We start from the raw sequence: 16,117 nt of genomic DNA on the forward strand, positions 1-16,117 counted from the left end.
GACGCATAGTCTCATCTACACTTAAATGTACACATTCTGTTGAATGATATCATTTCATTTCGGGTGTCATAAAAGATGATGCACATTAACGACCAGCAGATGAATAATAATAATAATAATAATAATAATAATAATAATAATAATAATAATAATAATAATAATAATAATAATAATACATTTTATTTGTAACACACTTTATATTAAACAAAATCTCAAAGTGCTACAGATTTAAAACAATCAAAAAAAATATAAATAAAACTGAAAAATGAAGAAGTAACAAATCAATCAAAAGCTCTGCTAAAAAGGTGGGTTTTAAGACCACGTTTAAAAGCATCTAGTCTGTGGGGTCCGCAAGTGTTCAGGGAGAGTATTCCACAGACTGGGGGCTGCTGAGCAGAAGGCCCGATCTCCCATAGTACGGAGTTTGGTCGTGGGAGTTTTGAGAGGAAAAGTTGAAACAGAACGGAGGTTATGTGTGGATGTTTGTGTGGTGAGGAGTTCCTTGAGATAGGGGGGTGCGTCACCATGGATGCACTGGTGAGTAAGGAGGGAGATCTTATACTCAATCCTGAGTGAGACAGGAAGCCAGTGGAGTGATTTAAGAATGGGGGTGATATGGTAGTATTTGCGCACCCTCATCAGGATCCTAGCAGTGCTTTTCTGAATATACTGTAGCTTCTAGAGATTTTTGCCAGGGATCCCGATAAGGAGCTCATTGCAGTAGTCCAGCCTGGAGGCGACAAAGGCGTGGACAAGCTTCTCCGCATCTGCCAGTGTTAGTATGGGACGAAGTTTGGCAATGTTTCTGAGGTGGAAGAAGGAGGTCTTACACAGATGTTTGATGTGAGCTTCAAAAGTAAGTTGCGATTCCATTCTGACCCCCAGGTTGGTGACTGATGTAGAAAGTGGAATTTCCTGATCAGAGAAAGCAATGCTGGTGATAACGGAATTCCGGACCTGAAGTGGAGTGCCGACTAGGATTGCTTCAAGTCTTGGAGCTGTTTAGCTGCAGAAAGTTTTGCTTCATCCACGCCTTTATCTCATCCAGGCAAGTGATCAAAGTGGATGGAGTGAGGTCAGCACAGGGGGAAGAATTTGTCCTAAGGTAAAGTTGACACGGCCAAGGGGAGCATGTAGAGAATGAACAGGGTGGGGCTGAGCACTGAGCCTTGAGGGACACCGCAGGTGACGTTGTGTGACAGGGATGTAGCTTCTCCCAACGCAACATATTCAGTTCTCCCAGTAAGATAAGATGAGAACCAGTTGTGGGCAGAGTCAGAGAGACCGACGGTGGAATGTAAACGGTGAAGGAGGATGTTATGATCAACAGTATCGAAAGTGCAGCAACAACTTTTTCCAGCACCTTAGAGAGGTATGGAAGGTTGGAGATGGGTCTGTAGTTGTCAATAACATCTGGGTCTAAAGTGGGTTTTTTAAGAAGTGGTCTGATGAAAGCAGTTTTTAGTGATGAAGGAACCATGGCCAGCCTGGAGGGAATGATTAATGATCTTGGTTATAAAGGGACTTAAGTCACAGAGGTTAGATTTTGCCAAGGCTGTGGGAAAAGGATCCAGTGCACAGGGGGATGGTTTCACCTTTCTGATGATGTCCTAGATAGGTGATGATGCTAGATAGGTGAAAGTGGATGTTGTAGACTTTGTTCCTAAAAAAGGTCATGAACTTATTGCACCTCTCTTCTTTGGCTTCTGAAAAAGAGTGTGTTTGCGGTTTGAGGATGATGTGATTTATAGTGGAGAATAGCTTTTTGGAGTTTCCAGGGTTATTGTTAATGATGCAAGAGTAGAACTGTGACTGAGCATCTCTCAAGGACCTTGCGTAGGCTTTCTGATGCTCTCTATAGGCTAGCCTATGAACAGTGAGTCCTCAAAGCTTGAGACGCCTCTCAAGTACACGCCCAACCGTCTTCATCTTCCGGAGTTTGCAGGTGTACCAGGGGGCTGAGCGCGAGAAGGTGACCATTCTAGTTCTGACAGGGGCGTGAAGATCTAGAATGTTGCTCAGAGATTGGTTGTAGAAGTCAACCCACTCCGTGACTGAGGAGAGATCAGCAGAGGAGAGTTGCTGGAGGTCTATAGTTAAAGCAGCACTAGGTAACTTTTGCTCTCGGGCTCCCCCTACAGTTGTGAAACAGTATTGTCCTCTACTACTGTCGTAAACTGTCATTCTACATCAGCGGATGCATCGCACGTGCATTTGTTGACATGACAACTATGATAGCCCTGAACACTGCAGGAGGAGTTCATGCAGGTGTTCTGCTTGCGTCGCGTGTGAAATGTCTTCATCCCAGGTACAGTGGCATATGTTCAGCATGTCATATGAATATAATTTCATGGGTTTTATTTTTTTCAAACGCCAAATGATCGCGATGCTCACGTTTACAAGCCAGCGTCATTATAGTAGCCTAGTCTATTGGTTCCCGTTTTACAGAATCTATATGATACTTCAATTCAATGTTTGAGTGGTAGGTAATAACCATATATCGTCAATATTATAATATCAAGCTACCATAGATGAATCTGCAAATTTGAAAAATCGATTTGCATTATAGCTTGAGGAAAGACAAATAAACCAATATCACAGACATGTTAGGTATCCTAAAATATGATTTTATACGTCTTATGTATTTACTTGCAGGAATGTAGCCCCTCCTCCTTCAGCTCACGCCAACGAGCAAACGCTGGCCCAATGTTGATCCTCGTCCTGCCTTTAATCCGATCACTTTCTCGTTTCCTCTTTTTGCTTTCCTCCGACAAAACCTTTGCTTTCTTATTTTTCTGTGCTGCTTCGGCCATGATAATAATAAATAATAAACAATTATAGTTTTTCTCGCACGTCCGAATTTAAGGAAGTGGGGGTGGTGGTGGAAGTGACGTATATGCCGTAAAGCAGTCGAATTTTGTAGTTCTTTTTTTTTCTCGGGTTACTACCCGAAACCCGAAGTTTAAAAGTACGATTAAAAACGATACAGACCCCGTCAGGCTATGGCAGACGTGTCATTCAACCTATTGTAAGTCGATGTATCATCACAAGAGTTTTGAAAATATATTATGAAGGTTGAAAAGTTACCTAGTGCTGCTTTAAAGTGTCTTGGTTAATCTTTTTCAGGTTCCTGAAGCAAATTTGACGAGTATATTTGGTATGGGAAGAGGGGATGCCGCTGCAATTGTCCAAATGACTAATCTACAATTTTTGCTTTTGCTTGACAAGAACTATTTAATAATTTAACATGCCAAATGCGTACAACCATATTTAATTTCAAGACAACTTTCAATAGTTACATACCTCTGGAACTTTCGCTTTCATTCTATTCATAGTGAAGTACGCCTACAGCTTTAAGGGAACAAAGTTGTCTTTTGTTTAGACATAGTTCTGTGAAACCAACATTATGTGTAAATGTCTCGACATGCACAAGTGTATGACGTGCTTTCAAAGGGCGGAAAAATCATGTAATCTAGCTTCCTGGTTCACAACAATAGGATAACACAAAAGCCCTGTCAAAACCTGTTCAACTTCCCCCGAAAGACTGCAGTATTTACTCAGACTCTGTTTCACAATTATGTGGTTTTATTTATAAGTATGAACATCAAGTAGAAGTATGTATCTACATTGTTCTTATTGAGAATGTTAAGAGTGCTTTAGTTTGCGAAAACCACCAACATAATATAATTAATACAAAAATAATATAACGTTTTAGGCATATATCTATCATTTGTTTGACAGCATAGTTAAACAGGCTAAGTAGGTACTGTCTATGAACTGTCCAAGCTATGTTAAGTATTCCTGTTGGAAATTAAGAAACAAAAACATAACATAAACATATACAGACCGTATCTTGTTTTAAAGAAAGAAAAATACAAGTTCTTTCACAGAATGAGTTATCACATATAGGTTTAGAAATGCCTTTAAAATTTGAAATGAGCGATTGTCAAATAATAGAATACAAAAATGGCAAGAAAAGTAATACGTGACCTCCTAGAGTATTTAAGGCACAGTGCCTTATTGCTGAAATTATGAAACCCAAAATGTTATGCAAACATTTCGTTATTAGATCTAGTTCCCTAGTATGGTGATGCTTTCAAAGGAATGATTCAATACAACTGCAGAGATGAATAAACAAATACCTATTGTTTGTTTTAACAGCACAGAATGATAAGAACCATCTTGGCCTTGTTATCATGCCTTTAAAATTTACATTTGCAAATGTGACTCAGTGTCACATTTGACATTGTTTGTGTAATTGTGTACAATAATAAAGAAAAATGTATGTCAAGAATAGTAAAGCATGACCTCTTTGAGCATTTAAGGCACTGTTCAAAATCTTCGCTTAGAAACACTCAAACCTAAATTCAAGGTCTTGGCGTTGATTTACACAAACAATGAACATTTGCATACAGTAGATCTTATTGGTCATATTTCTTTGTAACTGTAGAGGTTAAATACAAAAATAATTCAGTGTTTCAGTTATGTAGAGTGCAGCTAGACAGACTGATAGGACATGTCTATTTGAATAATGGGTGAGAAATGCAAAGAAGTGGCCCTCAAACTTTGCTGCTCTGATGATGTGGGATCTTTGGGGAATTTCAGCGCTCCACATTCATTAAGCGCTTGTTCAGTTCTGATGCTCGTGCTCCACTGTCCTTCTGTGCTCTTTGTTAAGCCTTCAAAAGCCTGATATCCACCATCACTTGGTGTGACATCATGGACCAACAGAGAAGGATAAAGTGGATTTTTACTAGTGATGAGATTTTTCACAATTAACTTTTCATCAGCATCAACATCATTTGAAAGGTTCAAGCGAACATCTGCATCTGGATCATTTCCCTGGTTCACAACACTGTTGAAGCACTGATAACAGTCTTCCATAGCATCATTAGCGGGACAGTTAATCTGGCTTTTGCTGATATCAGCGCTCATAGAGACGTCTTCGAAGCTAAAAACGTCCTTCTTGTTGGATTGACAGGAATGATCACAACTCAGCTGCTCCAGGAATGAAGAATGATCAGTGGACGTTTCCAAATACGACATGTTGCTGAAAACCAATGAGCCAGAGCAGTTTCCCGAATCTCGGTTTGCACGGTTGCGGTCTTTTGAGGAACTTATACCAACACTCTTGACTACCATCGCAGTGCCCTCATTGCCGGGTGTGTTGTTGGTAAAAAAGGATTTGAAATCCTCACCTACGGCATGATTGACACGTGATGAGACGTTGATCGCACTGCAATTCTCCTTGTCACTACCAGAATCAAAGTCAGACTGCCCATCGTCTGCCGCTGACTCAACACTGTGAGAACTTTTCTCATTGTTTGTATCTATTGATGACGCCGAGATCCTGTAGAGAGACAAACATGTTGAGGCATTATTAATCAGAATTAGAATGATGCTAGTCTGTCATTCGTTTCTGAGTTTTTCAGAAAAACATACAACTTTTTTTCCTCCTGAAAGTCCAGTTTTGGAATATCATGGATTGGGGAGAGGTTCATATGGGAAGGCGGCAAAATATGACCCTGTTAAACAACAATGAAAAATAAGGGGTAGAGTTAATAGATAACTATTTCAAGATAAAAATAAATAGTTAACTAAACAAATTGCATATCTTTCTCCCACCTTCTTTTCTCCAAGATTGGCATTTATTTTTGGCTTGGAGATTTTGTCCCACCAATTCATCTTCATCCTGTAATGAGGAAGTAAAGTGTGTCAGAACAAAATTTGTCAACGATGCACAAATTAATAGCAAAATGTTGAATGATTGTGAGACACAAAACGGAGACCTCACCTCAAAACGCAGATGAAGATAGTACAAATGATGATGATTAAACCAACACATAGAGCTGGAACCACCATTTTGACTAATTCATGTGGAGATGAGGCTGTGGAGCGCATACAGATTGATCCGGATTATTAAAGAGCATTAAAACACACACAGTGATGACTCTGAGAACAAAATACATAAACTTACAGCTGGTGAACTCAACTGGTTCGCTCTCGTCACTCAGTATCTTGTGATCGTTATATTTTGTGCTCATATTTGCTGTCAGAATGTAGTTGGTGTTTGGCTGGAGATGTGTGCCCACAATCTCATAAAATGCCTGGGAGTTTGACACCGTTTTGGAAATCTGTATGGACAATGTTTTTCTTTATGATACATCGTTGTGTGAATATGCATGAATATATTTCATATCAAAATCATATATATTATCTTCCTTACGTTTTCATGTCCTCCTTTAATCCTATAGGTCAGATGTATTCTCAAATTATCTGCAAAAAAATTTCCTTTTTTCTCATACTGGTTATCCCAAGTTACATTAAAATTTCCTTTTTCAGTCTTCTGCACTGATACGACTGGAGTTTTTGGTTTGACTGCAGAAAATGAAAATCACAGTTGTAAATGTGTCAGATAAGGCCAGATAACACTTTTTTTTTCAATTTCAGAAAATGTAAAAGTAATAGAAAAGCCTAAAATAAACATAAACAACAATTATACTCACTGAAATTACTTGTTTTAAATGTTTTGGCTAATAAAACATTTGTTCCTTTCAGAAGTGTGGTAGAGATTTTCTCTGGTAAAACAAACCCTTCAATTTTGCATTCACAACTGGCACTGTGTTGACTTCTCTCGAAGATGCATGTATATTTTTTAAACCTGGAATATAAGAGTTAATCGTGTCATTGATAGCTAAATGAACAGTAAATACTTTTAGTTATAGTTATAGAGAAATTAACCAAACACTTACGAATCTACTACTGTGATGTTGAGTTTGTATTCAGAGCAACTTAGGCCGTCAGACTCGAAACTGCACTTCATTTCTGTCTCATAGTCATTGAAACACTTAAAGTCCTCCTCTGTGGGTTCTAGAGAGATTTATGAGATGAAAGGAAAGAGAGGAAATTAAAAGAAGTGAAATCACCATCACAAATGACTAAAGTAGAACTTGTTTTGTTAAAGTAAACGTTGTTGTTTTGACTGGTTAAATACTGCGTGAATAAATAAAAAAAACTTTTATTAAAGTAAAATTTAACAGGACAGGGGCACGTTCAATCTCAAACCAGTGCGCAATGTTTTGCTATGGTTTCTGCTTTCTGGGTTGAACGACATGTTTCCTGGAAACGGTGTGCAACAGGGTTTGAGATACGTTTTCTCTTGTTTGGTGGGTGTGTCAAAAATGTCAGCCCAATCAGCAGTAACATGTATATAAAGCACGCGGTATTAAAGAGACAGTTCGCACAATGGGTCCAAGTAAAGTAATTTACAAATGTGTCCGCTGCAGCTCGGTATATGCAACAATTGAAGATATGAGTGACACAAACACAAACACATTTTGTGTTTTAATGTTTTATGGGGGCTTTCTACACTGTTTTATCCCCCTACTCTACCCCTAAACCTAAGCATCACAGAAAAAGTCTTGGTTATTCGCGAAACCTCGGTTCCCTGAGAAAAACGGGAACGAGTATTGCGTCGTTAGAAACTCCTTTTCTCGAAATATTGAAGCTTTATTTTTTAAATGCAGTGCAGCTGCACAGCCAACATTATGCAAGCTATAAGCGTGCTGGTTGGTTGAGCTGCGGGAACTGCACTGTTGGGGTAACAGTTTAGGACCCAGGACCAGTAGTGAAAAATGAAGACCAAGAGTCAGGAGTTAGATTCATTAAAGAAATATTTACTGAAAAATAGTTTGCAGTTTCATCAGCAGAAGCCAGCTTCAAGAGGAGTTCATAGGCCACGCTCCCTCTAACAGTCTCCCCGCCTCCGTCTAACGAACATACAATTTCTGAACATTTATACTGTTTTCAAGGTCTAGCCACGTCATTACTGCCATGTGGAATGATTCTGATTTGCAGAGAAAATGCCCAGTCACGGTAAATTTCCACACAAGGATAGATAGCAAAGCATATCACTAAAATGGGTAGACTAGTTGTCGCCCCATGACTAGATTTTTAGATCACAATGACCTCGGAGGTCATAGAAAGGCGTCTATAGGTCTGGCATCGCCTACAAGAAGGCCCATCTCCAATACTGGATCTGCACTAATCATACAACGCACATACATACAAGCACTAGGGCATCACACTCTAGTTAATGTCAGGGGATTATGACCGTTTATCAAGAGAACACTCAATACCCAAACAGCGATACCGCCACAGCTATCCTTCATGAGAGTGAGCCATGCATCCTGGCTGGAGGTCAACCCAGAGCAGCTGGGGAGACTAGATTTAACTCTACAAAATCATCCTCAAACTAAATATATAAAAGTATAAAATCACACAGAATTACAATAATCTCTAGATTACATATGAAAGCAGAGAAAGAGATATTTATTTTGATTATCCTGGATTATTCAGGTTATGGATATAATAAAAAGAATCATTGAAAAGGATATGTGTATAAAAGAAGAGACACAGGTATCTGACCTGCCGCTTCAACACGAACCTATGGCGAGGCGACATATGTGCGCGAACCAAACGGCGAGCTGAGCCTGCCAAAATGGGCGGAGCTACTGGCTATAAAAGTTCATAATGTTGGCTGTGCAGCTGCACTGCACTTTAAAAATAAGGCTTCAATATTGAGAGAAAAGGAGTTTTCATAAGTGTCTAGCGACGCAATGTGAGGAACCGTTTTCGAAAGGGGCATTTTTACATTTTCAAAAAATATCACTATTTATAAGCTATATTATTTATATTAGGGTGAATACAGGTAAAGTGGGACAGTTGAGCTTTATAATTTCTATATTAACATGTATATATTAACATGCTTCCATTAATAAAAATCAACACTGAGCTCATCATAAGCAAGTATGTGATAAAAAAAAATATAGGTTATGTGGCTATGACATCACTTACAGGGAGTGTGGCTTACCATATTCAACCACCTTGCAGTGAATCGGGATGTTAAGTAAAATGACAGCATTCTGAGGTGAATAATGTTATGGTTATAAAAATAAAAAAAACTCATGAATCGTTTGTAATTGTAATATATTTTGTTATGGGATGTAATGGTGAATAAATAAAAAAAATCACATTTAATATTAATCATCTAGTTTTTTATGCGATTTTGACACTGTCCCAGTTTGCCAATAGCGTATTGTTAAACTGGGACAGGGTACTACTGGCAAACTGGGACAGCCATTTAAATCGTTCTAATGGGGAAATTTAGTTCCCTTTTTATATACCCCTCATAAATTTAGTTAGCTAGCTAGATATTTCAACAAAGACTGATTAAATTTTCATATTCTTTCACATTCAACATTTCATAAATTGCCTTAAAAAACAAAGACTGTCAAAAAAAACTAAAACAAGAAAGATGTAGGGTACAAGCTCGGATGGTCAGGACATTTGCAATATTTGTAAAGCCAAATTTGGTGGTGATAAATGATCCCAAGAAGACAGAGGATTGGATCATGTGCATTATTTGTGAGGACTGGTTTTATGTGTGGCAAGGAGAATGGCATCATTGAAGACGGGGAGGCATTCACTTGCACTGGCTGTATTGACGTGTAGACTAACCGTACAAAAAGCAAAAATCTAATTTAGCCTGTGTGAAATTAATTAGTCTATAAGAAGATATGTTTATGAAGGTTCCTATTTTTTATATAAATTTATATGAAATAAATTAAACCCAATACAAAATATTGTGGGCAGGCGAGAGGGAGGGGGTGAAACTGCTGTCCCTTAAAAAAAGTGATGTTTATTATTGTTGTTTTTTTGTTTATATTGTTATGGTGTATTTAATTCATTAGGCCTACACTTATAATTTAATAAATAATAATTTAATGTGTTTGACTTGAGTGTCCCAGTTTGCCAATAAAGGTGTCCCAGTTTGACAAACGCCTGGAAAAATGTGGTTTAGGGTCAATGTTTGTTTAAGGAAGAGTCACCCATCCTGTGTTTAATGTTTCTTTCTTTTTTTTATTCTGTATACACTGTAAAAAAAGAAAAGTTGACATAACTTAAAATTGTAAGGCAACTATCTGCACAGCTTTTTTGAGTTTACTCAAATTTTAAACAAAGTAGTTCACTTAACTCAATTAACTGAGTAAGGTCACATGTCTCCCAATTTAAGATGTTTTGTTCAGCTGATTAAGTTTTTAATTTTATTTTGTTATGTCACCATCATGGTGATGAGTGTTTTCTTTAGGGCAGTTTGACGACTTTTTAACGTTTGGCAAGAAAAGATAATCAAATGCTGTCAGCTGCTCGATGATAAGAATATAATCATTGTGTAGTGGATTAATTCACAGATTTTATGAGTTTAATATGAGCAATATACTATTAGCTTTTTTTAAATTGTGATTCTAGAAAAGATCAAATATGGTTTTAATCAAAATAGTTGACTAAGGTTTAAAACCGATTGTACATTAAGCACTTTGACCTCCTATGAGATTTTCTCACACAGACATCAAGAGTCAGCCTATAAATCTCAACAATGGTTACATGCTTCATACCGAAATGCATTCTGGGAGCCATGGATGAGTTTTGCATGATGCACCCAGAATGCATTGTTAACTTGTTGCAACTTGTATGCTTATTAACTTGCATTTACAAATCGAATTTACAATTAATACAAGGTTGGTCCAACAATTGTTGAACCAACTTATTTTGACCAGTTAAGCCAACTTTTTTGCATTTAATTGTCCAGTTAACTAAAACATTATCATTAGTCAAAATGTTTGTGAGTTAGATTTTTTACAGTGTAGTATAGTAGAGATCTTAAGCTATTTAAAATAGAATCATATGAGGGGCTAAGACATTTGGATCATAATAAAAAATTATGCACAAGGTAAATTATCAGAAAGTGTCCCAGTTTACCAGTATTCACCCTAGTAGTTATATTATTTATATTATTTTCCTTGTGGGGACCAACAATGTCATCACAAGGATTTCGGATATTGCCATCTTTTTGGGGACATTTTGTCCCCATAATGTCACACACAAACACACACACACACACACACACACACACACACACACACACACACACACACACACACACACACACACACACACACACACACACACACACACACACACACACACACACAGTTGAAGCAGATAAACATGGGGATATTATATATTAAAGTAACATATAGAGCAAAAGCATGCATTCTTAGCAAAAGAAACATTTACCGGAACAAAGTGTTTGGCAGATGAGTGCGAGGATGATCTGACAAAGAAATGTGGAAAACATCCTCGTCCTATAAAAGCACAAATATATCATACATCTTTAAACAATAATACATAGAGTATGTAATAAAATAAAATGATAAAATGTGATTCCTCACAAAATATAGTTGAAGTGTAATGTTTTTCATACCTGGTCTTCTTAACTGTAAATGACCGCGTCCGCAAAGTAAAAATAAAAGAAGCCTAATTTACTAATCACTCTGTAGACAAATGAAACATATTATTTCAGTCCCAAACGCATAAAATGCCCAGACGAGCAGTTTGAACCGCGCAAATAATGCTCTACCATATGCTTCCCCATTCGCCAAAGCAACATGGAACTTGCCAATAGGCGTATCGAACTTTCCAGGAACACACGCAACAGATCCAACAGTTCTGCTGTTCCACTGACTCATCCCGGCCGCTCCCGCCCCGCTCGCGACCGTGCTGTTCCTGACAGACTCGCGCTCACGCTGATCTCTACCTCAAAAAAACCTCAAAAGTTCAATACCAACCATAAAATCAGACCGTATACAATGCAATGATAGAAGACTTAGAATGTAGCGCAGACTGTGGACTGTTAGGGTGCCTTTCTAGTGGTTATAGTAATTATAGTTATAGTGGTTATAGTTATATCTGTAATTTTATGGAATAGAGCTCAAAAGAGTTTAAAGATTATATGAAAAATACAGCATATTAAAATGATTTCTGAAGGATCATGTGACACTGACTGAAGTAATGATGCTGAAAAGTCAGCTTTTACAGAAATAAATGACATTTTACAATACATAGAAAACAACTAGGACTATTGGAAATTGTATTAATATTTCTTAATATGTGTGGTTTTACTGTATTTTTGATCAAATAAGTTCAGCCTTCTTCTTTCAAAAACATTAAAAAAATTATTTCAAATTTTTGATTACCAGTGTGTAACAATGCGTGTAAACTAACTAGCAAATTATATATTCATATATGACACTTTCCATAGGCTACTTGAATATGAAAGTTGCCAGTTTTAGCACGATGTAGGCTATGTGTAGGCTAAGCCTACTTTTCAGAAATATATTTTGAGTATTATGAATAATTTGAAAATGATTGTGAAATTACTGAAGAAAGCCTGGAAACAGAAAGACAAACATTCCCTCTGATATGCTGAAAACTGCGACACCTATACGCTAATGTTTCTTTGTGCATTGTGTGACGAATAACGCAAAAGGCATTCAAATCTGATTAATTCTAAAAGGTCAGCAGTAGTTTACATCCCTGGAAATGAATGTCCGTCATTTAACATTTTTAAAATCGTTAACAGTCGGGAAATATTGCTGTAGCCCATCGACTCATATTCAGCTCTTACCTCGGCTCGCATTCAAGTGCCGCCCGCGCTGCTCGGCTGCTGTGCACAGTAAATCCCGCCTCCTTCAATTTGATTGGATATCGCAAACATTTTGACATTGGCGAGCACTTTTACACCACTGAGACACTGGGAATGAGCAGGCTATAGATTAGAGTTTTGCCTCAGGTGGGCTGCGCGGGCCATTCGTCTGGGCTGACGGAAGGATATAGGCTACGTAGTTTTACTATAATTTATTCTTCATATATATTTACGTAGCAACGGGCCGGCCCACATTGTCCAGCGGCCCACTGGGAAAACGCCCAGCACGCCAGATGGCCAGTCCGCCCCTGCTGACATACATGACTTCTCTTGTACAATTTCAAACAATGCTCCATCTACCTTATTATTTCTCTGTTCCTTTATTTTGCGTGCGTGCTATATTATGATTTGTATTGTTACTGACTATAATTAGACATTTTTGCTTCTTGCTTTAGTAACGTTTATCGGGAAATTTAACATCATTTAACTGATTTCTTGAAATGCAAGAGACAAACATGAGCAGGAATGTCCATGTCTTCAGTGCTTGGAGAGCACATTGCTCCCATGAGTGAAGGGAGATTAAGATGGACAATTTAAAAAATGAGAAGCACCATCCTGATAATGCTGACATTGATTATACATTGAGTTATTGTCGACAGCATAATCACCTGACCTGTGACTTATCTCCTGCTCACTTAATTACTAATCAGGTAAATATTCATATTCTTGAATCACTGTTAAATTTAGGGAATATAACTGATCTCCATTCAGTTTAGCCTGTTTCCACTAAAACACTTGGGGTTACTTGACTGTAACCCTGTTCCCTGATAAAGCGGAACGAGATGCTGCATAAGCTTATGCAAATGGGAATGTCTTTGACATAACCAGCTGTGAAAATAGTGTGAAAACACGTCAATGAAATTGACCCGGAGGTATTTATAGCCTCGGCCGGTGACGTCATAGGCGCACCTGCTGCACGAGGCTATAAATAGATGAGCTTCAGCTGGAGCAAACCAGATCTTCTTTGTTTGAAGACCAGTCCTTGAAGCATCATCAGCACGGCCTAGCAATGCAGCATCTCGTTCCGCTTTATCAGGGAACAGGGTTACAGTCAAGTAACCCCAAGTGTTCCCTTTCAAAAGCTACACTCAATGCTGCATAAGCTTATGCAAATGGGAACGAGAATACCCACGCCGCCGTGCTTGATGGTGCCTGGACCCCTTATGGTTGTGTAGGTGTGCACAAGAACGCAAGAAGCCTCAGGCATTAGCCTGTGATGTCGACTCAAGGACATGAGAGCCCAGAGTAGCATGAGCATCCAAGCTATAATGTCTTAAGAATGTGTGCGGAGAGGACCAACCTGCCGCATCACAAACACTTTGTAAGGGAGCACCCCTTGCTAACGCAGTAGAAGAGGCGACTCCCCTGGTGGAGTGAGCCCTTAATCCTATAGGCGAAGCTTGACTACGCACCTCATAGGCAAGAGCAGTAGCATCCCTGACCCAATGTGACATTGTTTGATGGTGGCAGAACCTCTGTTACGGCCCCCATGGCAAACAAACAGTTGCTCTGACTTACGCCACTGGCTAGTGCGGTGGACGTAGGCCTGAAGAGCATGGACTGGACACAGTCTATGAAGTTTCTCCTGATCCGGCATTGTGAACGGCAGAGGGCAGAAGGTTTCAAGAGTGACAGGATGTACAGTCGACAAAGGAACCTTAGGCAGGTAGTCAGGGTGGGGATGCAAAATCACTTTCACCAAACCTGGGGCAAAGTCTAAGCAGGATGGCGATATTGACAGAACCTGCATGTCCCCAATTCTTTTCAGAGAAGTTATAGCCATAAGAAAAACCATCTTTAGAGTCAGAAGTTCGTCATACGCTGATTCTAGAGGTTCAAAGGGGGTCTCAACCAGACCCTCGAGGGCTAAAACTAAGTCCCATGAAGGGATCTTGGCTCTTAATGGAGGCCACAACTGCCTGGCACAACAAAGTGAGCAGGCAGAAGATGCCTCCCAAGCGGCACCCCATCCACCAGGGCGTGGCAAGCCAAAAGAGCGGCCACATAAACCCTGAGAGTGGAGGGGCAAGCTAATGTTTCAAAGGGGGTCTCAACCAGACCCTCGAAGACTAAAGCTAAGTCCCATGAAGGGATCTTGGTTCTAACAGGTGGCCTCAACCGCCTACCCCACGAATGAAGCGAGCGAGTAGAGGATGTCTCCCTAGCGGCACCCCATCCACCAAGGCGTGGCAAGCCGAAAGAGCGGCCACATGAACCCTGAGAGTGGAGGGGCAGGTGCCTGATGACAACTTTTCTTGCAGAAAATCCAGAACTGAAGTTACCTGGCAGTTGACTGAATCTACATTGTGTCGTATACCACCTTTCAAAGACACCCCATTTATTAGCATAAACTTCCGAGTGGAGGAAGCTCTAGCACTTAGGATGGTCTCAATAACTGCAGGCGAAAGCCCCGTGTCCCTCAGTTGGTGCCCTTCAGGGGCCAAACATGAAGGTTCCACAGGTCGGGCCTGGAATGGAATATCGTGCCCTCTGCCTGAGACAGAAGGTCCCTCCTCGCCGGAATCGCCCAAGGCGAGCCGTTGAGGAGAGACACTATCTCCGAGAACCAAACCCTGTTCGACCAACGCAGCGCTATTGATAAGAAGCAAGACCCTTGTTGGCGAACCCCGGCTAGAACTCCCAGGAGCAGAGCGACTGGAAGGAGGGCATACAGACACATTTTGGGCCATGTATGAACCATCACATCCAGACCCAGCGGGGCTGGGTGACAGAGAGAAGCAGGGACATTGCGCTGTCTGAGAAGAGGCGAAGAGGTCCACTCCCTGTGGTCAGCTCTGTAAAATCTGATCCAGATCTGCTTGACTACTTCTGGGTGGAGTTTCCACCCCCCCATCTGTAACTCTGTCTGGACAGTAAATCTGCTCCCACATTCAACCACCCTTGAATGTACACTGCTCGAGTGACAGGAACTTGTTCTGAGCCCAGAGAAAAATCTGTCTTGCTATTCTGATAGCGTGAGCACAGACCCCCCTGGTGATTATATACAAGATATTTAGCTGTACTGTCCACCCGCACTAGGACATGACAGCCCCTCAATTGGGGGAGAAAGTATTTCAGGGCCAGAAATACAGCCGTCAACTCGAGGCAGTTGATGTGCCAACTGAGTTGATGACCCTCCCATTCCCCTTGGGCTGGACGACCACTTAAGGCCGCACCCCAGCCCGTCAGGGAAGCGTCCGTCATTAGCAACTTGCGACGACAAGGTACGCCTAGAGTGGGACCCAAGGCAAAAACCGGGGTCTGAACCACATAGTTAGTGTACGAAGCCACATGGCGCGCCACTTTATTTGCCTGAGGATTGGCCCTAAGTCCTCTGGCTTTGAGCCACAACTGAAACGGTCTTATGTGCAACAACCCCAAAGGGAAACCCGTGGATGCTGATGCCATTAGACCTAACACTCTGGTGCTGATGATCAGTAAGATCTTGGTCTAGCCTGACTTTGCTCAGGGAATACTGAATGGTCTTGATTCAAGCGGGAAACCATTGTG

The 16,117-nt window shown here is 40.1% G+C and overlaps 1 protein-coding gene across 1 annotated transcript; it reads right to left on the reverse strand.

Moving 5' to 3' along the window:
* Nucleotides 1–3,219: 3,219 nt before the first annotated feature.
* LOC307131464 (uncharacterized protein) lies at nucleotides 3,220–11,782 on the reverse strand. The gene is made up of 10 exons (XM_079825131.1): nucleotides 11,327–11,782; nucleotides 11,140–11,207; nucleotides 6,753–6,870; nucleotides 6,507–6,661; nucleotides 6,227–6,378; nucleotides 5,978–6,134; nucleotides 5,795–5,888; nucleotides 5,626–5,692; nucleotides 5,443–5,525; nucleotides 3,220–5,350 (listed from the first exon to the last, which is right to left on the reverse strand). Exons 2-10 carry the CDS (start codon nucleotides 11,198–11,200, stop codon nucleotides 4,498–4,500), a joined length of 1,740 nt encoding a protein of 579 aa, XP_079681257.1. The 5' UTR covers nucleotides 11,201–11,207; nucleotides 11,327–11,782; the 3' UTR covers nucleotides 3,220–4,497.
* Between the last annotated feature and the right edge of the window lie 4,335 nt (nucleotides 11,783–16,117).

Source organism: Gobio gobio (assembly GCF_949357685.1).
Source record: "Gobio gobio genome assembly, chromosome: 1".
In the NCBI taxonomy this organism is placed as follows: domain Eukaryota; kingdom Metazoa; phylum Chordata; class Actinopteri; order Cypriniformes; family Gobionidae; genus Gobio; species Gobio gobio.

Coding starts and splice junctions, on each gene's coding strand:
- LOC307131464 (XM_079825131.1), bottom strand. CDS start 11,200: ATGTTTTCCACATTTCTTTGTCAGATCATCCTCGCACTCATCTGCCAA. Junction 6,662..6,752: donor AACATCACAGTAGTAGATTC/GTAAGTGTTTGG, acceptor CTTATATTCCAG/GTTTAAAAAATATACATGCA. Junction 6,379..6,506: donor ATTTAAAACAAGTAATTTCA/GTGAGTATAATT, acceptor CATTTTCTGCAG/TCAAACCAAAAACTCCAGTC.